The following is a 25,126-nucleotide window of genomic DNA, read 5'->3' on the forward strand; positions in this document are numbered from 1 at the left end:
GCGACGATATGTATTAAAAATCAAAACATCACAACAATTATTGCTTTCAAATATTTAACACACACGTAAAGTTTTTATTTGTAACTAGCATTTTTTTTGCTACCATTAGTGCCCAAAGAACCACTTGGCATTCATAGGGAATTTTGTCTATGATTTTTGGTATTGGACATCATCAATAAATTGGCATACTTTTTATGTGATTTGAAAAGGAGATTGCCAATAGATTTTTTATGGTAACACTAAACTGTGGTGTCACTAATTTTTCAACTCAATTGACGAACTATTTATATACTTCAAAGTAACTAAAAATAATATTTTACGTTATCTGATTTATTTTAGAAACCTTTCTTTCGCTATCGAATCACTAATTTTTTTAGACGCACAATTTGTACTTTGTTTAAACAAAACTATCACATGAACAAACCAATAAAATAATATTTTATTTAAAATATCTACATAATTGTGACAACGGTGATAAAAGTTAAGTAAATAAAATCGTGAGGAATCAAGCAGTGCAAATAAGCTAAAAATAGTTAAAAATAAATACAAGGTATTTTATTTATTGATGTTTTTTTTTACATAAAACTGACCCGTGATTAACCCCCTATCTCACTTGATGAAAAGTGCAGATGATGCCAAAGGTCTCACTGGTTCAGTTACAGCCTATTAACTCTAGCCTTGAAGAGCCCTAGATTGTATATCTGGAAATACAGACGATGGGAGCGAATTCCATTCCTGAGCAGTTCGCATTAGGAAAGATGAAGCGAACCGCTTTGTGCGGGACTGGAATAGGTACTAACTACATAAGGAAGACGCTCCCCCTTGACGCTTGTTTATCACCTGCTCCCCCCCCCTCTCTTAACAGAATCCTGGCTATGCCCTTTTTAACTGCAACTAAATTATGGTAGCTTTAATTTAGAAAAAAGTGAACAACGTTTAAATGTCACCAAACACTCAACGTTTCTGAGTACGCGGGTAAGCTAAGATCCAGAGCCCGGAATTTTCGCGGCATTTTTTATCTGTCATAGTGACTTCTCACTTATCGACTTCCGACATTCAATATCGATATATCGATACAACATGTTCAAAAAGATTAAAAGTAGAGGTCAACAATAGACGGTTTTATCGTTAAAGAGCGTTAAATATGGATTCATCATCCCAGCCTATATACGTCCCACTGCTGGGCACAGGCCTCCTCTCAGAACAAGAGGGCTTGAGCCATAGTTCCCACGCGGGCCCAGTGCAGATTGGGAACTTCGCATGCACCATTTAATCGCTTCGCAGGTTGTGCAGGTTTCCTCACGATGTTTTCCTTCACCGCAAAGCTCGTGGTAAATTTCAAATGTAATTCCGCACATGAATTTCGAAAAACTCAGAGGTGCGAGCCGGGGTTTGAACCCACGACCATCTGCTTGAGAGGCGATAGGTCAAACCACTAGGCCACTACGGCACGGTAATATGGATTATGCAATGAAAACAATGATTAGTTAAGAATTTCTAATTTAATAATTCAATTTCATATTCAAAGTCTGCAGTATTGCTATTATGTGTTCCATTAGTGTCCTTGTAAAGATATTGCGATTATTATTTTACGATAATATCATTATCGATATCATTTAGGTAATCGATAAGTGAGAAGTCACTAGGACAGATCAAAAAAGCCGTTAAAATTCCGGGCTCTGCTAAGAACACACAGGTTCTTTTCAAATACTATGTAACCAGACAAAGTATTTAAGACCCAGTGTTTTACACAAAATCTTTTTTTCCTACTACGCACAGAGTGTTTTCACAGTATAAGGCTATTATAGCTCTATATCGAGTAGTGAATGTTTTTGTTTATTGTTTGTTGTATACAGGGTCTCTACGACATACAGGTGTTAAAAAAGGTGTACAGATCACAAGGCGCCAACATACAGGGTGTCCTCGCACACAGGCTGTTCTCCCGGTATAAAGGCTGGTCAGCAGAGCGCGGTGGCTGCGCGGGCGCACTCGCTGCTGAAGTAGACGGCGCCGCAGCCCCCCACCAGCCCCCACACGTACGGCGTGAAGAACTCCTCGGGCCGCTCCTCTTCCACGTACCGGAATTTGAGGTCGGGGAATTTCTGAAAAAACAAAACTATTTCAGTAAAGGAAAATGGCACTAATATTATGAATGCGAAAATTGGAAAGTTTGTTTGTTAGCTTTCATGTTGAAACCGCTGAACCGATTCAGATGAATTTCGGTATGCAGATAGTTTGAGTTCCGGGGTATGACACAGGATAGCTTTTATCTCGGAAAAATTGTGTGATGCCCGCGGGTTAGCGATAAACGAATTTAACGCAGACGGAGTCGCGGGTACAGTCACCAGCACCAATATCCCACACAACAAGCGTGCATAAATATCTGATACGACTCTATTTCTAGGGCCGGAAGTACGTGTCAGATATTAATGCTGGTGACTGTACCAGGCTAGTAGGTTCATGATTCGGGTTATTATCATTTCGTCTAAAAACCAGCTGGTCTAAGTAGCAAATTAGTACTAAGTACCATCAGCCAAATAAGTGGTCTAACAAATTTTTCAACATGTTCCTATCAAATTAATATGTCGCTAAAGTCGAACTTTCAAGTTGATAGACACGTCTATTGGCATTATTGTTTTGTGACATGCAAACGAATATCAACTTTAGGGTGGTAGACCACATATTTGGCTAATGGTAGTTAGCAATTGGTCGAAGAAGCAACTGATCTTATGTAGCAAGTGTTGGTGATAGATGGGTTTGTGTGATTTGTGTGTGTTCTTACAGTGTGGAGGTGGAGGAACTGCATGAATATGCATATCTTGCATAAACTTAGCTATCATAAGGTCGCGGATGAGCAAAGAAATTCTTTTAGTTCATAATAATATAAAAATGTGTAAGAAACTAGTCCATATGCAAGTTTTTAGAGGTATTCGAGACTGATTGAACAACTTTTTTTCTCTCCATACATAGACGTTCCACCGTACTGTTCACACCTGTCTTCTTTCTGTCTCTCTCTCCCATCCTCACCTTGAGCCGGTCGCTGGACCACTGCTCGGCGCCGCGTTTGATGCACTGCAGCACCTGTGAGACGTCTACCGTACTGTTCACACCTGTCTTCTTCCTGTCTCTCTCTCCCATCCTCACCTTGAGCCGGTCGCTGGACCACTGCTCGGCGCCGCGTTTGATGCACTGCAGCACCTGTAAGACGTCTACCGTACTGTTCACACCTGTCCTCTTTCTGTCTCTCTCTCTCCCATCCTCACCTTGAGCGGTCGCTGGACCACTGCTCGGCGCCGCGTTTGATGCACTGCAGCACCTGTGAGACGTCTACCGTACTGTTCACACCTGTCTTCTTCCTGTCTCTCTCTCCCATCCTCACCTTGAGCCGGTCGCTGGACCACTGCTGGGCGCCGCGTTTGATGCACTGCAGCACCTGTGAGACGTCTATCGTACTGTTCACACCTGTCTTCTTTCTGTCTCTCTCTCTCCCATCCTCACCTTGAGCCGGTCGCTGGACCACTGCTCGGCGCCGCGTTTGATGCACTGCAGCACCTGTGAGACGTCTACCGTACTGTTCACACCTGTCTTCTTCCTGTCTCTCTCTCCCACCCTCACCTTGAGCCGGTCGCTGGACCACTGCTGGGCGCCGCGTTTGATGCACTGCAGCACCTGTGAGACGTCTATCGTACTGTTCACACCTGTCTTCTTCCTGTCTCTCTCTCCCACCCTCACCTTGAGCCGGTCGCTGGACCACTGCTCGGCGCCGCGTTTGATGCACTGCAGCACCTGTGAGACGTCTACCGTACTGTTCACACCTGTCTTCTTTCTGTCTCTCTCTCTCCCATCCTCACCTTGAGCCGGTCGCTGGACCACTGCTGGGCGCCGCGTTTGATGCACTGCAGCACCTGTGAGACGTCTATCGTACTGTTCACACCTGTCTTCTTCCTGTCTCTCTCTCTCCCATCCTCACCTTGAGCCGGTCGCTGGACCACTGCTCGGCGCCGCGTTTGATGCACTGCAGCACCTGTAAGACGTCTACCGTACTGTTCACACCTGTCTTCTTCCTGTCTCTCTCTCCCACCCTCACCTTGAGCCGGTCGCTGGACCACTGCTGGGCGCCGCGTTTGATGCACTGCAGCACCTGTGAGACGTCTACCGTACTGTTCACACCTGTCTTCTTTCTGTCTCTCTCTCTCTCATCCTCACCTTGAGCCGGTCGCTGGACCACTGCTCGGCGCCGCGTTTGATGCACTGCAGCACCTGTGAGACGTCTACCGTACTGTTCACACCTGTCTTCTTTCTGTCTCTCTCTCTCTCATCCTCACCTTGAGCCGGTCGCTGGACCACTGCTCGGCGCCGCGTTTGATGCACTGCAGCACCTGTGAGACGTCTACCGTACTGTTCACACCTGTCTTCTTTCTGTCTCTCTCTCTCTCATCCTCACCTTGAGCCGGTCGCTGGACCACTGCTCGGCGCCGCGTTTGATGCACTGCAGCACCTGTAAGACGTCTACCGTACTGTTCACACCTGTCTTCTTTCTGTCTCTCTCTCTCTCATCCTCACCTTGAGCCGGTCGCTGGACCACTGCTCGGCGCCGCGTTTGATGCACTGCAGCACCTCTGAGACGCTGAGGTCTGCGGCCGCTGCACCCTGCACCCGCTGCAGTCGGGACGAGAAGTAACCTATCACCTGTCAACACACTCCAATAAATAACCCGCCAAGTGAGAGGAGTTTTCCACTAGAGCTGAGCGTAGATAGGTAATTTTTCTTTCCTTTTTAGGGTTCCGTACCCAAAGGGTGCCAACGGAACCCAATTACTGAGAATCCGCTGTCTGTCTGTCTGTCCGTCTGTCAGGGCTCTATCTCTTGAGCCGTGATAGCTATGGACTTGAAATTTTCACAGATTATGTATTACTGTGGCCGCTATAACAGCAAATACTAAAAACAGAATAAAATAAATATTTAAGGGGGGCTCCCATACAACAAACGTGATTTTTTCGCCGTTATAACTAGTTCCGTTTTTGCCATTTTGGCTCCGGAACCCTAAAAACGTTAAAAAAACAGTAACTATTACTTATGATACCAAAAGCATGTAAATGATCATATATGTCCGTGCTAATTGCTACATATTTGCTGTGACTTATTTTTCAAAAGTGTTTTCTAATAAAAAGACACGGATGACGTAAAAATGACGTAATCTTGCACACAAGATGATGTTTTTATTTAAACTTCCGTGTGACATGTAGTAACAAAGTAGCATTAATGAAGTAACAAAATAATCGTAAATTCAGTGAATAAAATAAATTTCATATCGTTTAATAAAGAGGTTGATAAATGATAAGTGATAATTGTTTATGAAAATTAAAAATACTATTTGAAATCATCCTATAAATGGTTTGACGTCATCGGCACTTTTCCCCTTCGACTCCTGCTTATCTTCTTTCTAATGCTAAAAAAACGAAGTATAGCCTTGCAATACTCACCATCTCTATATTCTGCGTGATGGCGTACTGATCATTTTTGAACAGCTGCCGTTTGTGGAGCAACGCGTAGACCATGTTCAGATTGTTAACCAGCTGATGAGTCAGGCACGAGTTGATTATCTCTAGCAGCATCCGCAGAACCTCGTCTAGGACTTGTATGTGTTCCACCTGAAATTACAAAAGCAGTAAATAGTATTTAATGCACTAGTTGTATAATAGGGGTCAAAAAAGGTGAGTGGCATGAGTTACGAAGTGAGCGTAGCGAACATCGTAAGAGACGCCATAAGCTTTTTTGAGTTATTTATCCTTCTAGCGCCCAGAGTCCTTTATAAAGGACTTACTGTTATTTTCAATTTATTATTATTATTTATTAAGAGCAAGCAGGCTCGTGATTTATGTGAGAAATAAAACTTACTATTTCTTCTGTCTTTTCTTCGGCGTGGTGGGGTAATTCTAAATTATTTATATCGCCACCTAAAATATAAAAGCGGAAGTTACGATGAATGTGGTGTGCGTGTGTTTGTTATTATTTCATAAATAGTAACAAAAGACAATGGGGAATATTACTGCAATGTTGTTTTGCCGTCAGAATGCAGCACTAGCACAAACCGTCAACAGTTTTTTGAATATCTAGGTTTTTCTTTTACACATATACAATTTTACTCGCAAATGTGATGAAAAACATTGTATGTCGCACGGGCGGTACTAGAATTACGAACATCGACTCATTAAAGCCCTCAGTCTTCGACATCGGGCTTCTAATAGACTCTCGTTCGTAATTCCTTATTTACCGCCCTTAAGACACAATGCACTATTTATTTATTTATTAAAAACTATAAAGAGAACTGACGTTGTCACGGCGGTTTGTTTACGGTTTGTGCTAGTGCCGCCCCCTGCGCCGAGCTTTGCCTAATATTTTTAGTTACCTTCTATTTCGTTGCATAGCCTCGCTCTTCTTTTGGAAAGTGTTTCGAACAGCGACACCAGCCTCTGCGCTACGTATGGGTGTAGATTCCTAAATTCACCTGAAATTAATGAAAATAAATAAATATCATGGGACACTTGACACTAATGACCTAGTCCCAAACTAAGCAAAGCTTGTACTTTAGTAACTTGTACTGTAGGACCTTGTGCAAGGTCCGCCCGGATTGCTACCACCATCTTGCTCGCTAAACCTGCCGTGAAGCAGCAGTGCCTGCACTGTTGTGTTTCGGCGTAGAGAGTAAGACAGCCGGTGAAATTACTGGCACTTGAGGTATCCCATCTTAGGCCTCTGGGTTGGCAACGCATCTGCAATACCCCTGGTGTTGCAGATGTTTATGGGCGGTGGTGATCTCTTACCATCAGGTCGAATAATAAAAAAAAACTATGGATACTAGGCAACGGATAAACATACTTATCCAGATAAATGCATACTTAAATGTATTAAGGGGCTGTTTCACCATCCATTGATTAGTGTTAACCGACGGTTAAATGTGATACCGTCTCCGTCTTTTCGAACAAAACTAATAGAGACGGCATCACACCTAACCGCCAGTTAAGACTAATCAAAGTATGGTGAAACAGCCCCTAAACATCCAAGACCCGAGAACAAACATTCGTATTATTCATACAAATATCTGCCCCGGCCGGGAATCGAACCCGGGACCTCAAGCTTCGTAGTCAGGTTCTCTAACCACTTGGCCATCCGGTAAATTACTAATACGCCCTATATGTTATTCTTATATACTTTTACTTATAGACTTCGTCATAATCAAATAACAAACAAAAATAATCTGTCTGTCTTAATAAACATATAACCTAACCAAACAAAAAGTTGGAAAATCCCCGACATTGTCACTACAAAGATCAATATCTCAAAAACGGCCGAACCATAGCTAGAAAACCTGCTTTCAAATAAAAAAACCGCATTCAAATCGGTCCACCCGTTTAAGAGTTTCAGTGCCACAGACAGACACACAGACACACATAGCGGTCAAACTTATAACACCCCTCTTTTTGCGCCGGGGGATAAAAAAGAGAAATACAAGTATAGTGAAGTAAAATAATTACTTTGATCACCCGTGACCCTATTATAGCTACGTTTATGTAAGAAATGTGTGATCATGCAATTCCTCCACCTCCACACTGTAAGAACACACGCAAATCACACAAACCCATCTATCACCACCACCACACTACACTGACACGTTTCGAACTCAACCAGAGCTCATCTTCAGGGCAAACCTAGCTTGCTCAACCAGTCAGACATCTGACATCTGGTAGCATGGTGAACGGTTGTGTTGCTCAGGGAATTAGGGAGTAAATAGTTTTTTCACACCTCTCCTTCAGAAAAGTAACTTTTCCTCCCTGACGAGAGGGAGCAAAGTGCAACTTTTCTGTTCAAGGCTTTTCTAAGTGTTTTATTGCAAATTCAAATTTTTGAAGTTGATAATTGTAAAGCCACGCCATTTTCTATGCTGGTTGTTCATTAATAATATTTAAAATGGTTTTTCTCAAGTTTCTTAATGCTCGGTGTGAAAAGTTGTATGAGCCACTCGGGAGCAAAATTATTTTCATCTTGGGCGTTAAAGCTTGAATCCCTCATTACGCTCAGGATTCTACTTTAGAATCCCTCGCTACGCTCACGACTCTATTGCAGAATCCTTCGCTACATTCTGGATTCAATGTACGCCCTCGCCGTAAATACAACATTTTGCTCCCTTGTGACACAAGCAACTATTTTTCTTACAGCTCATGTTAGCAATGGCGGCGAGACAGTTGGTGTGTAAGTATTTGTCCCGGACGCGCGCCATGTTGTATTGCAACGCGCGAACTAAAACCAGCACCATGAGGCCGCCAAGGGACACCTCGGATATCGTGCGCTCGGTGTACCAGGGGATGTTTTTTAATATCTGTGAAAGAAACACTAGTATTTTTGATCAGCGAATATAAAACAATTTACGAGTAACAGCAAAGTAATAAATGATCACCAAAAATAAGTATATAATGTATGTATTGTACGGGTCAAATCTTGCAATTCCATTTTGATCCACTTTTAGTGGTAGATTACTTTAAAATTGGCACAAATGCACAATGTTATGGATATTTCGATTATTTTTATTTCATTATTATTACTAACTAAAAATAACCTGTCTACTAGGACAATGAAAAATAAAATAAAATTATATCGATTTAATTCATAATCAAATGACATTTTTACATATCATTAGTTACTTGAAATAAAATAAATATAAAGGGACACTTGACACCAATTAATTGGCATAAATCATAAATCATTTATTTGTTTACAAGAATGTAGTCTTACAATGTAAGGTGGTAAGGGGTAGGTGGTGAGAGGTAGTGATTTCCAATACATTCTGCTTCAGTCTAAGCATGTAAACATTTAGGCAGCATGCGTTAACTTAATTAATATTATTTATTTATTCATATTTGAATTGACCTAGTCCCAAACTAAGCAAAGCTTGTACTACGGATACTAGGCAACGGATACACATACTTATAGATAAACACATTCTTAAATATATATTAAAAGCAATCAAGACCTGAGAACAAACATTCGTATTATTCATACAAATAACTGCCCCGGCCGGGAATCGAACCCGGAACCTCAAGCTTCGTAGTCAGGTTCTCTAACCACTTGGCCATACAGTCGTCATAAAGATTATTATTATTGCCCCAAGTAAGTGTCATGCTTTTTGATTTTTATGTCAGTTTCATGCACAAACTATGTAATACCAAATCTGTTATGGGAATTAATATTATGACAATGAATGTTACGCGAATTAGGTCCCCTATATCAACACCTAATGCGACTGTTAAAGGTTGTACTACCACTTAATAACCATAACACTCACAATCAAATGCACATTCTTGATGAGCGCGTCGTCTTCAGTCAGTATGAGCAGCACGATCAGCGACATATATATGTGGTGCGAATTGTTGTCGGGGGCGTTGTATAACACCTGCAGTATCGGAACTACCTGCGAAAATACAAAATTTTTATTAAGGCGTTTAATCGGAGTTGCGGTTTAAAATTGGTTTCGAAAGTTTGGTCTGGTGTACACACAACTTTAAAAGTACATTGTGTCTTAAGGGCGGTAAACAAGGAATTACGAACGAGAGTCTATTAGAAGCCCGAAGACGAAGACTGACGGCTTTAATGAGTCGATGTTCGTAATTTTAGTACCACCCGTGCGACATACAATGTTGTTCATCACATTAGCGAGTGAAATTGCATATTTGTAAAAGAAAAAATAATATTTTTTCAAAAATTGCCATGCAGTAACAAACTCATTTACCGACCTTGGGCTTCATGACAAGCACATTAAGGTCGAGGGTTTTATTTGGGGGGTTGCAACCAAGGTAGCCTGCATGTTACGACACTGTTTACGAGCAAGTGTGATGAAAAATTGCATGTCTTTCTGACAAAACATGTCGCACTATAAATTGCATGTAAACCATCTTCTTTGTACCATGTTTGAGCAAATAAATGACTGATTACTGTAGTAGTAACGGCGTAGTAGTAATAAAGTAGTGGTGTAGTAGTAGTGGGTAGTGCAGTAGTAGTGGTTTAGTAGTAGTACTAGGTAGTAGAGTAATAGTGGTGTACTAGTACAAGTATAGGTAGAGTCATTCACGACGACCGTGCCGTGGTTCTTATTACAATGTCTTTAATGTCTAATTTTGACAAAATCACGCGTCTTCGTGGATGGCACTAGGTATAGTAGGTAGTGCAGTAGTAGTATTAGGTAGTGTGGTAGTAGTTGTTTAGTAGTATTATTGGTGGTGTAGAAGTAGTAGGTAGTAGTAGAAGAACGAGTATACAGTTCTACAAGTGTCTAATTCTTTAGCTATAATAATAATAATAATATAATTTATTTTCAGATAATTACATCCATTAATGTTAGTAAAAAGTATACAAATAACTTATCAATCTATTGTTAGTAAAAATTACAGTTAAATGTCAACAGTTTAAAATGAAAATAAAATTGATTACAAAATTAATAAATTAAATGTCCGAAAAATAATAATAATAAAATTGAAGGATGCTCACCAAGTTTTCGATGTGTGGGTCATTGGTGACATATCGCTTGTACGCTTTGCAGGAGTGAAGCAGGAGATATAGTAATAACGTGGAATGCTCGCAGCCCGCTGTGGCGCAAAGGGCTTTATGTAACTGTAACAAATGTCTTTATAATTAACAAATTTTCACGATTAAAGAAGACAATTGTACATTTAGGTGCTGTTTCACCATCCATTGATTAGTGTTAACTGGCGGTTAGGTGTGAAGCCGTCTCTATTTGTTTTGTTCGAATAGACGGAGACGGCATCACATTTAACCGTCGGTTAACGCTAATCAATGGATGGTGAAACAGCCCCTTAACTTCATAAATAAGTGATCACTTTTCTACTTTGTCGCTTTCAGTCGGTACACAATTTCGTATGGCTTTTCAAACATGACGTTAAAATAACAAGCTACAAAAGTGATCACTTATGTTGACTGTACTGTATGTCTAGAGTCTAGACGATAATACAAAATTTTAAATTTAATGAAGTCAAGTCTGTCTTTATTCAGCTATAACAAGCGCTTATCAAAAAAATCTACCACACCGGTTCTGAAAAACCTCTGTTGAGAAAAAATCCGGCAAGAAACTCAACGAGGTATATTTAAAGCCCAAGTCTCAATTAAATAAAAAAATAATTAAGGCAGTTGTCTCACCGCCGGCGAGGAAACGATTGGCTATCGACTATTTTCTCGCTCAAGAAGCGAACAAAAGATATAAGATCCTGTGTGAGTAAAAGAGACACATATATTAATAGTTGATCGCTGGCTGTTCACACTGTCGGTGAGAACTCGCTCTTACATTATTTGTCGCAGCGACAAGAGCTATAAAACTCGCTGAGCTATAGATACTCGCTCAGCGATGTCAGCTTGGCGGCCGCCCCGCACGAGCGAGTCGAGTGGAGCGAGTAATCGCCCGTCGCACTCGAACACTCGCTTACAGCCAGTGACAAAACTACACTCGCTTCTCGCTGCTCGCCCACTCGTTTCTAGTTACTCGCTCTACTCGCTTCTCGCTCATCGTCGGCGGTGGGACAAGTGCCTAACTATAGGTTACTCACCGCGGCCATGTCAATACGAGGCGGCGCCATCTCAGACCCCGCTTCCTCCTTCTGAGGCGTCGCCGTCGAAGTATCTAATAAATAATAATAATAATCTTTAGTGCACACTCTAAGTAATTAAGTAACAATAAAATTACAATACAGCAATCGTGCACACCGTGATGTTACTGTTGGCAACCCCAACACTAAGGTACAGCACTATCTCGACTGTCGATTCTTTGTTAGAATTAAGTTTTTTTCCTTCCCTTCTCTATGCACCTGTGCAAGCGCAATACACGTTTCCGAGTGAGAATATAATTTTTATTTATTAAATCCCCAGCACGCCTTAAGCTAGCCCTATAAAATCACCCAAATACAGTGCCTGCTCAACAGTTACAAGAATCAACAGAGACCCCCAAACTAGGCAGAGCCTGTCTCTTGGGCGGTCGAGCTTAATTAAAAAGAAAAGATTTAACCAACTAATCCCAAATTTAGTTACATTATACAACACAACGTAAGACAACATGAGGCCGAAAATCACAAGCTACTGATTGAGTATTCTGTGAATTAATTTAAGTTACAATTATGCCCTCAACAGCATCGTAGTCCAGAGTTAGTAACCACTGTGTAACAAGTTGTTTGGCAGTAGTCACCGAACAGTCTTTATTATAACAGAAGGCCAGAACAGAATTGTAAACCGATGCTCTCACAAAGCGCCCGAATCTTCGATCGATCTAGATACAAAGTAGTCAAATATAATAGAATAGAATAGAAGACATTTATTCACATTCACAAAGACACACAAATACAAAAACTAAAAACAACCCACTAGAAATACAAAAATTAAAATATATGATTTGTGTGTCCTCGCAAAAGTGAAACGGCCGCTGACTCAGCATTATGCTGAGGCGTGCCTGCAGCGCTGTTTTTCTGTCAGAACCGTCTGTGACTAATGGGTAAGTGAACAAGAAGGATATAAGGATTTAGTACAAGATTTATTTAATTTCTGGTGCAAAGGCTGTCCATAGCTATTCAACGTGGAAATGCCGCGAGCGTTATGGGCACTTCTGCGCCGGGAATGGCAAGGGGCGAGTTATTTGACTAAATTATTTTTGTAATAATCAGGGGTCGGACAAAAAGTGCCGATGACGTCAAACCACTTATAGGATGATTTCAAATAGTATTTTTGATTATCATAAACAATTATTACTTATTTTTTATCAACCTCTTTATTAAACGATATGAAATTTATTTTATTCACTGAATTCCATTGATTTATTTAAGATTATTTTGTTACTTCATTAATGCTACTTTGTTACTACATGTCACACGGAAGTTCAAATAAAAACATCATCTTGTGTGCTAATCCTGCCGTGAAGCAGCAGTGCTTGCATTGTTGTGTTTCGGCGTGGAGAGTAAGACAGCCAGTGAAATTACTGGCACGTGAGGTATCCCATCTTATGCCTCTAGGTTGGCAACGCGTTTGCAATACCCCTGGTGTTGCAGATGTTTATGGGCGGTGGTGACCTCTTACCATCAGGAGACCCACTTGCTCGTTTGCCTTCCAGTCGTATAAAAAAAAAAAGATTACGTCATTTTTACGTCATCCGCACATTTGTCCGACCCCTGGTAATAATTGCTTACTGTATCTTATAAATATTCAAAATTTGCTTATTATACTTTTTGTTGACTGTACTTGTGTTGTCTCCATGCTACATATGCATACTTAACTTCAAGTCGATCCGACCACTGGAAGTGGGTCAAATTCGAATTTCAAGATTTGACCTATACTAACAGGACAAGTTAGCCGTAAAAGACCTAGGGTCGATAAAGAAAGAAACCAATGGCGATCCACAAAAAAGACCGACCCAAGCACCCCGCATAGTCCGACGGGAGGATACATGCTCCTCTACCGGCTTTCCAGCACGTGGCTGAAGCAAGACTCTGTGGGTAGATAAGAACGCTCTCCCCCCCCTTTGTAAGCTCATCGAGAGACTAATCCCTGGCAGCAAGAGTCTACTCAATGGCAGGAGCGGTGGCGACATATTGATAAGTGGTTACCCGTAACGTCAATGTCTACTAAATGGCTGTAACGGTCTCTACTCACTGGTAACATTAGTGGTCCTGGTAACTTCAGTGTATACTAACTGGTTTTAACAGTGGCTACTTACTGGTAACATCAGTGGCTACTTACTGGAAACATCAGTGCCTACTAACTGGCTGTAACATTAGTGTCTATTTCCTGGTAACATCAGTGTGTACTGAGTGGCTGTAACAGTGTGTACTGAGTGACTGTAACAGTGTCTGCTGAGTAGCTGTAACAGTGTCTACTGAGTGGCTGTAACAGTGTCTACTGAGTGGCTGTAACAGTGTCTACTGAGTGTGTACTGTAGTGGCTGTAACAGTGTCGACTGAACAGTGACTGTAACAGTGACTGTCTGTAACAGTGACTGAGTAGCTGTAACAGTGTCGACTGAGTAACAGTGTCTACTGAGTAGCTGTAACAGTGTCTACTGAGTGGCTGTAACAGTGTCTACTGAGTGGCTGTAACAGTGTCTACTGAGTGGCTGTAACAGTGTGTACTGAGTGGCTGTAAGAGTGTCTACTGAGTGGCTGTAACAGTGTGTACTGAGTGGCTGTAACAGTGTCTACTGAGTGGCTGTAACAGTGTGTACTGAGTGGCTGTAAGAGTGTGTACTGAGTGGCTGTAACAGTGTGTACTCACTGGCAGCGTCAGTGGCGTGCAGCAGCGCGCGGCGGTAGCGGCTGGTCGCACAGTGGTTGGCCAGCGCGAGCAGCAGCAGACACGCCTGGTTGGCCAGCGGGTGCCAGCGCCGCAGACGCTCGCTCAGCTCGTGCCGGTCCGCGCTGGGCTGGCTGTAGATGTGCGGTCGGGATGCCGGGTTGAGAGTCAGAAGGTTCCAGAAGCCGGCTGGGGAAATAAATCATCGTTGGGATATTGTTAGGCCTCGTTCGCACGAGAGCTAAAAAGCGTTGCGTCAAAACTCGGCGTTGGCTCAATTTCAATTCAATTTTCAATTTAACGCCCAACGTCCAGAGCAGAAAATACAACACTGTTCGATAAAATGCGTCGCTTTTTAAAAGTGCTGACGTGTGAACACATACTTAGGAATGCATTTGTTCTATTTGAACGCTTTTTTAATGGACATTAAAAAAGTTTTGGTGCGCATGAGACATGACACGCAAGGATACACATTATCCTTCATGTAGTCTATGTTTTTATTTCTTTCTTTATTTATGAGCTATTAGCGGCTAAGTCCGCGGACTCCAAAACTGGTACGGATTATTAGTGTCTAAAACAGCGGACACAGATACTAGTACGGATTATTAGTGTCTAAAACAGCGGACACAGATACTAGTACGGATTATTAGTGTCTGAAACAGTGGACACAGATACTAATACGGATTATTAGTGTCTAAAATAGTGGACACAGATACTAGTACGGATTATTAGTGTCTAAAACAGCGGACACAGATACTAGTACGGATTATTAGTGTCTAAAACAGCGGACACAGATACTAGTACGGATTATTAGTGTCTGAACATACTACGGATTATTAGTGTCTGAAGATACTAGTACGGATTATTAGTGTCTACAGACACAGATACTATACGGATTATTAGTGTCTGACACAGATACTATACGGATTATTAGTGTCTAAAACAGCGGACACAGATACTGGTACGGATTATTAGTGTCTGAAACAGTGGACACAGATACTAGTACGGATTATTAGTGTCTAAAACAGTGGACACAGATACTAGTACGGATTATTAGTGTCCAGATTCAATGAATTAGCATGTTAAGTAGTTTTAGTATTTGATGAAATACTCACAGGCGAGGTTGACTAGTATACTGCCGCCGGCGCCGCCCGTCCCGAACATGTCCGGCGGCGCGGCGAGCATGCTCGATATGTGGTTCACTAGCGTTTTAACTAGCAGCGGGGCGTGCATGCCGTAGCGCCCCTGGAATAGCGCCCTGGGGACACACACAACCGTCCAACGTCTTACAATATAGCTCGTAAAGATATAAGAAATTATTAACGCTTTTCCAGGCCCCGCGGATTTAGATACGCTACCACAAAATGGATCACAGTTTTTTGATGTTAACCTATGAGGGATTCCGTGGTGGCCCAGTGGTTTGACCTATCGCCTCTCAAGCAGAGGGTCGTGGGTTCAAACCCCAGCTCGCAACTCTGAGTTTTTCGAAATTCATTCTCGTAAATTTGATAGGTACCACGAGCTTTGCGGTGAAGAAAACCTGCACAAACCTGCGAAGCAATTCAATGGTGCGTGTGAAGTTCCTAATCCGCACTGGGCCCGCGTGGGAACTATAGCCCAAGCCCTCTTGTTTTGAGAGGAGGCCTGTGCCCAGCAGTGGGACGTATATAGGCTGGGATGGATGGATAAGGGATTCATTTAAAAATTAATATTTTTGACGATTTCAATTGATTTTATAGGTCGAATATTTGTGTACATTTAAAAGTACTTAAAGGCTGAACAGGAATATAAAAAACCGTTTTACATTGCAACATTATTTACATTTACTATACGGTACCTAACAGTCATATTGACAACGAACGGCGTCGGTGATGTTATTTAAAGGAATATTTTCTAATCATTCAGACTTTTTCTATGACAAATACTTTTATACATTGTGAAATATTTTCCTTCCAAGGCTATAATAATCTTCGGCATTTTAACGCACAAAAACACAATATAACACTTTAAAATACGACGCGCAAACAACGTTAAACTTTGACAGCAATAGACAGATGACATTTGAATTTATTGTTACCAGTGCAAGAAATTAGTTCTATTGGTTTTCCGCAATATGGCGATGTTTATTATTTAGCGACACAGTTGTATAGCTACCCAAGTACCCATATAGCGATATCTTTATAGGTTAGCTATACCGGCGGGCTCGCCAGTATTCTCTCGCCCATAGGACTGTGTACTCGTCCTATATGGGAATAAATAATAATTGGCAGTGTTCAGTGTTTGGACTTACCTCTCATTGATTCTCCCAAATCAATAATAACTCTACTAACACTAAACTTATAATTCTGGTCAGCCTTTACATGAATAGCCGAAAGAGACTGAATTCTAAAAAATACAAAATTGTATGTAAAACGAAACTCACCTATATATAATGCTAGTCTCCATCATCCTGGTCTGCCCGTGCACACCAGCGAACATATACACAGACATAAGCACGAGCAGCGTGTTTATACACTCCAAGTGCAAATAGTATGTGTTGTCGCTGCAACAAGAAGACAATGAACTATGAACATCTAGTGTTCACCCGCGGCTGCGCACACGTAAACATTAGATACAGCGGTTGAATTGAAATTCCGGGATTTCACAAAAAATCCCGTGGGGATTTCCGAAAATTACATCGTAGCTTTCATTGACGTTGTATAAGTTAAACGAGTCAATCACCTTCTTAGTGTTGTTATCCTGTCTCGTTACTCAGGAGACATCCATCAGTGATAATTGCAATATTACTAGCATTCTTAGGAGACAGCCATGAAGGAATTGCCTTAAAAATGTCACAACTCCTGACTTTTTGTGGATTTGTACCCCATAAAATCAAACTTTTAATAAGTGACCCAGGAGACGTTATCATGGCAGCCAGTTACACTAATAACCTAACAAACAAAAACTTGGAAAACCCCAGACTTTTTCACTTCAAAGTTCATTATCTCATAAACGGCTGAACTGATTTTGATCAAACATGTCTAAGAACCATCGCTAGAAAACCTGCTTTTAAATAAAAAAACCGCATTCAAATCGGTTCACCCGTTTAAGAGCAACGATGCCACAGACCGACAGACAGACACACATATAACACCCCTCTTTTTGCGTCGGGGGTTAAAAAGTAGATTGACCCAACCATACCAAATTTCATGATTAAACCCAGCGGTTTAATAATGTTGTAGACGTAGTATCACCATCCAGGCCCTCCCCGTCCCCTATGTCATCAAAAATGGGCAAAAAGAGGGATGTTATAAGTTTGACCGCTATTTGTGTCTGTGTGTGTGTGTCTGTCTGTGGCACCATAGCTCATAAACGTATGAACCGATTTGAATGCGGTTTCTTTTTAATTGAAAGCAGGGTTTCTAGTGATGGTCCGTAGACATGTTTCATCAAAATCGGTTCAGCCGTTTTTGAGATAACGAACTTTAAAGTGACAAAGTCGGGAGTTTTCAACTTTTTGTTTTGTTAGGTTATGTTTAATTGACAATGAAAAATGTAAGCGTCCAATATTTTCTAATACTCTAACAGACGGACTAATTAGATATTCAGTAGGGTAGGGAGGGGTAGTGTAGGGTAGAGTAGTGAGGGAACGGTAGTGAAGATATTTTGACTTTGACTTTGAACCAATAACGACGTGACTCACGTGACAGGTACATCTATGATTAGTCCAATGAGCGCGTCTATCAACATCTCCACGCGGCTCTCGGCGCTGAAGACTCTCTGTGTGTCTGTCTGTTTGCTCTGCGTAGCCTGCGACTCGTCAACGGATGTCTGAAAAAAAAAACGCACACGTGAAACACATATGTTACTAACTACTCTTTTTTTTTAGCCGCTAGTTGGTAACCACATAAAACATTTAAACACTCATGGTTCTAAAGAATTGTCCAGGCCAGGGGACGTAACTATGGCAACGAGGTACAAAAAAAAAGTTGACCGACCCATTTGCCCGCCAACAAGTTGATGCCAGCCTTTCTTCTTAGTGTTTATTTATTTATTTAGGAAACCAACCAGCCTTAATTAACAACAATTGTACACTTAACTAAAATGTTACATGGCGAATAATAGGTTACCACAGTAGATACGTAATAATAGTAACTAGAACATTCGTTTATGACAATATAAATACAGTAGGTATGGATTCACAACAAATAGATAAACATACGAGTCTCAATCACTAATATCTATGAGTGAAGCAAATATGATTGTGTGTGTGTGTATGTGTGTGTGTGTGTGTGTGTGTGTGTGTGTGTGTGTGTGTGTGTGTGTGTGTGTGTGTGTGTGCCTGCGGCTTTGCACGCGTAACACATTAGATACAGCAGTTCAATTGAAATTCCGGGATTTTATTGAATTCTCATGGGAATTCCCTAAAATTACATCGTGGTTTTCGCTGACGTTAAATTAAAACACTTATGCCAAAGTTCATGACTCTAAGCCCAGCGGTTATTAGTTCGAGATTTTATCCCTATCTTGTGGGAACATCGGGATAAAAAAAGCCTATGTTATTCCAGACGTTCAGCTACCTACAAACCAAATTTTATGACTAAGCCCGGCGGTGGTTATTTAGAGATTTTATCCCTATCCCGTGGGAATATCGGAATAAAAGGTATCCTATGTTTTAATCCAAGTTATAAACTAACTTTTTGCCAAATTTCATCCAAATCCAAGTGAAGTGCCGTTTCAGCGTGAAGAAGTAACAAACATACTCACTCACAAACATTCACATTTATAATATTAGAAGGATTAGTAGGATAAACCTCTAGCCCGGATTGCTACCACCATCTTGCTCGCTAAACCTGCCGTGAAGCAGCAGTGCTTGTTGTTTGAGTAAGACAGACGGTGAAATTACTGGCACCTGAGGTATCCCATCTTAGGCCTCTAGGTTGGCAACGCATCTGAAATACCCCTGGTGTTGCAGATGTTTATGGGCGGTGGTGACCCACTTGCTTGTTTGCCATCCAGTCGAAAAAAAAAGCAATGGCCTGGCCCGTCTCAGACTTAAAAATTTGCCCACCTAAAAATCTATTGGCTAGCCTTGCTCTGGTCGTGGTCTAGTGTTAGTCAACTTACATCGTCTGCGGCGGGCGGCGCGCGCGCCACCTGTATGTCCAGGTGCCTGCACACTTCGCACTCCGGCACCATCTCGACCAGGTACTTGAGTACTGCCCGGATCACGAAGAGAGCGTTGAACGTTTGCCACGCCAGCATCACGCTGGAATGGAATTCACTTTAAATTTATAGTCTTGAAATAAGTAATCCCTGTAGGAAACAAAAATGATTTAGAACATGAAAGTTGACACTCAGCAAAGTTGTAATTTTAGACATTTTTGATTTCGAAAATACAAACTGAGACATGGATGCACAGAAAAACAAGAAAAAGAGACCAGCGCTGGGAATCGAACCCAGGTCTTTAGCAATCCGTGCTGCGTGCTATAACCCCTACACCACCGCTGGACAGGAGTCTAGACACGAATTTCTCCTATGCAAACATATCTCAGGTTGCTTTTTAGTTTTTTCCACTACGCTACTTAAGCAGCAGCACTAGAGACATCTATGTTTCGCTCTCATCGAGAGACGTCACATTCTTTTGGAACTAACCGCTCACCCAGACAAGAGATGTCGCTACTAAGCAATCAAATTATGATTGGTTTTTTGGAGTCTTTTTAACCGACTTCAAAAAAGGAGGAGGTTATCAATTTGGTTGTATTTTTTTTTGTAACAAAAACACTCCGTTCGATTCCCAGGGCTGGTCTCTTTTTCTGGTTTTTCTGTGCACGCATGTCTCAGTTTGTATTTTCGATATCTAATAATCATGTTAGTTAGGCAATATTTCAACCCCCCCCCCCCTCTGCGTACATAAACATTACAATGGTATAATTATTATCGTTAAGCTGTGTGGGTTTTTACATTTAATTTTTATTCAAGCCTGTCAATTTATTTAGCCATCATTTTTTATCAATGTTGCTGACGTTATGTTTGTCCGTCTTTCACGTCGAAACGGAGCGACGGATCGACGTGATTTTTGTCATAGAGTTGTTTCATGGGCCAGAGAGTGACATAGGCTAATTTTAATCCCGAAAAAAAAGCACAGTTCCCGAGGGAACAGCGCGCGATAACTGAAGTCCACGCGCGTGAACGGGCAAAAGCTAGTAAAACTATATTTTATATATATATTTTTTTTATCCATTGTTCTTATGTTTGTCACGAATCAATGTTTTCTTTCTTTCTTTCAAATGAGAAGTAGTGTAACTCACTTGTCGCTGGTAGGTGAAGCCAGCAGCTCCGTGGCCCTCGTGATGAAGACCTGGAGCAGGGAGCCCAGGTTGCCCGTGTCCCCGTTATTGGCTAAGAACTGCTGCAGCAGGCTCTCGGTGCTCGAGTCGAATATTAGCTGCTCCTCGCTGGAAATGTACACACTAATGACTAATGAGCTATTTTCATTGGCAAAAGAGCATTGTTCAACCCTATATTTTTTAGGATTTTGTACCACAAATATATATACACCTGTAGTGCTTAGCCACATTTTAAAAGTTTGACAAAAACGGTACAATAGTGACAGGTTGCTAGCCTGTCGCCTACGGTATACCTTAACCTTATATCCTTTGTCGCCTCTTACGACATCCATATGTAATTCTAACCTATGTAAATGAATACCTTGCCTTACCTTTTAAATATATACCTTGTAATTTAGTTTTCTGTATCGCTTACAATGTCTAGTGTACAATAAAGAGTCTTTGTATTGTATTGTATTGTATATAAAGGTACTAGAGATGAAACGGCTAGTGGTTTGGCCGGATACCGAATATTGAATATAATATACCGCGCGACGCGATGTACTTTTGTTTGTAGTGAACTTGCTTCTCCTATTTTACTATGGTCCGGTCTCCATCGCGTGCCGTCGGATCCATTCCACTCGGCTGGTCGCAGGCAACCAGTAGGTCCGGAGAGACGCCAGGCCGCGGCAGCCGACCCACGCCTTCCTGTTGGCGGACGGCGGTCGGCTGCCACAGAGTGCTCGACGAGGACCCGGTGAAAAGCGACCGCAGCCGATTCCGCCCGGTCTGCTCAGTGGCAATCGTCTTTGCAGGTGGTAGGACCTTGTGCGAGGTCCGCCCGGATTGCTACCACCATCTTGCTCGCTAATCCTGCCGTGTAGCAGCAGTGCTTGCACTGTTGTGTTTCGGCGTGGAGAGTAAGACAGCCGGTGAAATAACTGGCATTTGAGGTATCCCATCTTAGGCCTCTAGGTTGGCAACGCATCTGCAATACCCCTGGTGTTGCAGATGTTTATGGGCAGTGGTGATCTTTTACCATCAGGAGACCCACTTGCTCGTTTGCCATCCAGTCAAATAAAAAAAAAAAATAAGGATATAGTTAACCAACTCACGCGCTGCTCGGAGGTGTGATATTGAATGACAGCATCTGGTTCCAGAAGGGGTCGTTGGGGCAGATGATGTCCGGGGACACGAACCGCTCCAGAAGCTCGTTGGTCGATAGCTCTGCATACCGACTAATTGCCACACCCATCCTGATGTTAACATTCGAATTTTAGTACAGTCACTTATTTCTCTAGTGCTGAGACGTGGACGTTACGGGAAAGCGAGAAGAAGATAGACACTTTAGAAATGTGGTGCTGGTGAACTCGGCATCAAACAGCGTCTTTCTTCCATCGTCCAATGTCCTATTCTCACTTTCTTTGGTCTTATCACACGTCGGGAGGCCACATCTGTGGAACGGCTTGCGGTTCAAGAGAAGGTTGAAGGCACGAGAGCACGCGGCAGATCACCCACGCGTTGGACGGACCAAGATAAAGCTGCACTCAGCGGTCCACTCCACGAGTGTTCGAGAAGGGCGGGCTATAGGTACGGGAGGAATGCCGACGGATTGTAAAGCTTGCCGCCACCCCTGATGTGACGACCAAGACCACTCTGCCAAGAGTGGGACAACCAAGAAGAAGGGCTGGGACGCCATGCCGTACAGTTATAGGGGTAGGTAGGTAGGGGTAGTAGTCAGCGAGTCGGAATGCCGTGGTGGCCTAGTGGTTTAACCTATCGCCTCTCAAGCAGAGGGTCGTGGGTTCAAACCCCGGCTCGCACCTCTGAGTTTTTCGAAATTCATGTGCGGGATTACATTTGAAATTACCACGAGCTTTGCGGTGAAGGAAAACATCGTGAGGAAACTTGCACTATCATGCGAAGCAATTCAATGGTGCGTGTGAAGTTCCCAATCCGCACTGGGCCCGCGTGGGAAGTATGGCCCAAGCCCTCTTGTTCTGAGAGGAGGCCTGTGCCCAGCAGTGGGACGTATATAGGCTGGGATGGGATGGAGTCTGAATGAAAACTGTTAGTTGCGTGAGTTACAGAGATTTAATTTCGATGAGGAAGTGTACAGCGGATAGTAATTAGTTGAAAGATAGAGAAACGGATGTATGGCGTCAAATGATAGCGAGCGAGTACGAGAGTTGATAGTTGCGAGCAGGCAGTGAGAGCAGCGTGCGTTCTGCGCGGACGAGGTCTTGGCAACTGGCGGCGCGCGGCGTGGGCGGCGCGCGGCGTGAGCGCCGGCACCTCTCCGCCCTTCCTTCATTCCCCCCGCAGGCCAAAGTGCGGGGCGTAGCTTGGTAGTCTTGTGCGGACGCATAGTGCTGTGCCACACAGTCACGGATTTTACCGCGAGCACGCAGCGAATTCATTGCGCGTTCGCGGCGAACTTGCTGCGTACTCGCCTCGCTGTCAACTCGTTCGCAAATCGCCGTGGTACAAATCAACGCACGTAAAAAGAGCTCCTGGCGATATACCTGCGTAGTGAGCGAACTACAGACCAAATTGGGGGCGGAGAAGTGGGGGACGCGGGAGGGGGCGCCGCCGACACGCCATTGGCTTGTTAGTTGACAGATGCGCAAACGTATCCCCTCCACTAGCCATCCAGAGCTCTTTTTACGTGTGTTGACTTGTAAGTCTGATAATGATAAGGCTCCTATATTGTCGTTACATGTACCTCCTGAGTCCTATTTTTTTTTAACTGTATTATCAGCCAGCTTTGTTATTTTGGATTAATATACAATCACAAATTGAATAAAAAAAAAAATATTCTTTATTTAATGATCAGATGCCTGCAAGCTCTATAGCATAACTCACCTAGATATTATCTTAAGTTAAGTATTGAAAGTTTGTGCCGGTTTGGCTTTAGCTGTTAGGGTACAAATATAATGTTAATAAATAAATAAATAAATGGCATTGTGTTGTGTACATTAACTTGAAAATTATCCATACAAATGTATGATTAATTCTCGTGTCACAATTGAAAAAGTTAATGGAAATTAAAACTATGTGCTAACATAGCTTTAATGGTGTTCAACTTTTTGGTCTTCACCCATGCATCTGTTTATTCTGCAAAGGAAACAAAGGACTTTTTTTACATGTCACATTTTTACTATTAAGTACTTTAATAAAACATCTGCACAATTATTGGGCAGTTCTGTTATTAGTAAATTAAATTATTTGAATATCATTGATATTTTTATTAATTATCTGTAAGTTTTGAGTTTTGTCTAATTTTGTTAGTAAGTGTAAAAAAAATATTTAGTGCCTTCACACTGTTATTAATTAGACAGATGTTATGGGATAGTAAGAATGTGATAAAGACCAAAATATGAAATAGAAAACACTAGAAATTCACACCTACTTTTTCAAAATAAAGACACTACTATAGCAACAATTTATTAATTGATGAAAAAATAACTTTCACAATGTTTTACATTTGATTGTTCATCATGGTCATATGATGTAAGATAAGGGCCCAGTATGACATGAAAAATTTTTAGGCGGCTAATTTTTTTTGTTTAAATAGATATACATTGCTTACGAGAAAAAAAGAAACACTGTGTACATGCGTAGTTACATTAAATAATTTGTTAACTTCACAGTACAGACCTTTAGGAGTCGTCAAAAGACGAAACAGACAAGACAACACATCGGCATTTCTCAAACTGATTCATAAGTTTTCATGAAAACATAAATACAAACATACAAAATAAAGCATTTCAAAGACGAATGCGGCAGGTATTTAACAAAATACTACTGACCTAAGTCACAGGTGTTGTCTGAAGCGAAATGGTGGTAAATATGCAAGCAAGTTATAGTTATAATAGTGTGTACGTGCGTACATGTGTGTACATGCGTAGTTACATTAAATAATTTGTTAACTTCACAGTACAGACCTTTAGGAGTCGTCAAAAGACGAAACTTAGACAAGACAACACATCGGCATTTCTCGAAATGATTCATAAGTTTTCATGAAAACATAAATACAAACATACAAAATAAAGCATTTCGAAGACGAATGCGGCAGGTATTTAACAAAATACTACTGACCTAAGTCACAGGTGTTGTCTGAAGCGAAATGGTGGTAAATATGCAAGCAAGTTATAATTAAATTTACGACTTTATAATATTTTTTTCAGCAATTATTTTCTCCGGCCACGAATTCACTGCCGACTTGTCATTATTTTGACGTTGACATATAAATAACTGCGTTCATGATAATCAAAATGGGTGTTTCTTCTCGCGTGTTAAAATTGTTTCATCACAAGTAATGACTACTTTGGTTGATTCATTGTTTTAAATCATAAATATATTATATTATTGTAGTTTACTCTTACTACGTTTAAAATACTCAGTGTTCATCTATTAATCACATAAGACATATTAAATAATCAACAAAAGGTCGGTTTTCCAAAAAACCGGTAATTATAATTTCA

At 41.7% G+C, this 25,126-nt stretch overlaps 1 protein-coding gene across 1 annotated transcript; it reads right to left on the minus strand.

The window, feature by feature from the left end:
• Window positions 1–342: 342 nt before the first annotated feature.
• On the minus strand, window positions 343–24,530 carry LOC141443598 (dymeclin). Its single transcript, XM_074108930.1, has 17 exons — window positions 24,452–24,530; window positions 21,755–21,895; window positions 20,622–20,768; window positions 19,438–19,579; window positions 18,014–18,141; window positions 16,754–16,873; window positions 15,447–15,589; window positions 14,314–14,520; window positions 11,610–11,683; window positions 10,540–10,662; window positions 9,341–9,466; window positions 8,215–8,377; window positions 6,410–6,508; window positions 5,899–5,957; window positions 5,484–5,651; window positions 4,564–4,689; window positions 343–2,102 (listed from the first exon to the last, which is right to left on the minus strand). Exons 2-17 carry the CDS (start codon window positions 21,892–21,894, stop codon window positions 1,959–1,961), a joined length of 2,109 nt encoding a protein of 702 aa, XP_073965031.1. The 5' UTR covers window position 21,895; window positions 24,452–24,530; the 3' UTR covers window positions 343–1,958.
• Between the last annotated feature and the right edge of the window lie 596 nt (window positions 24,531–25,126).

This window comes from Choristoneura fumiferana, chromosome 27, assembly GCF_025370935.1.
Source record: "Choristoneura fumiferana chromosome 27, NRCan_CFum_1, whole genome shotgun sequence".
NCBI classification, from domain to species: Eukaryota; Metazoa; Arthropoda; class Insecta; order Lepidoptera; family Tortricidae; genus Choristoneura; species Choristoneura fumiferana.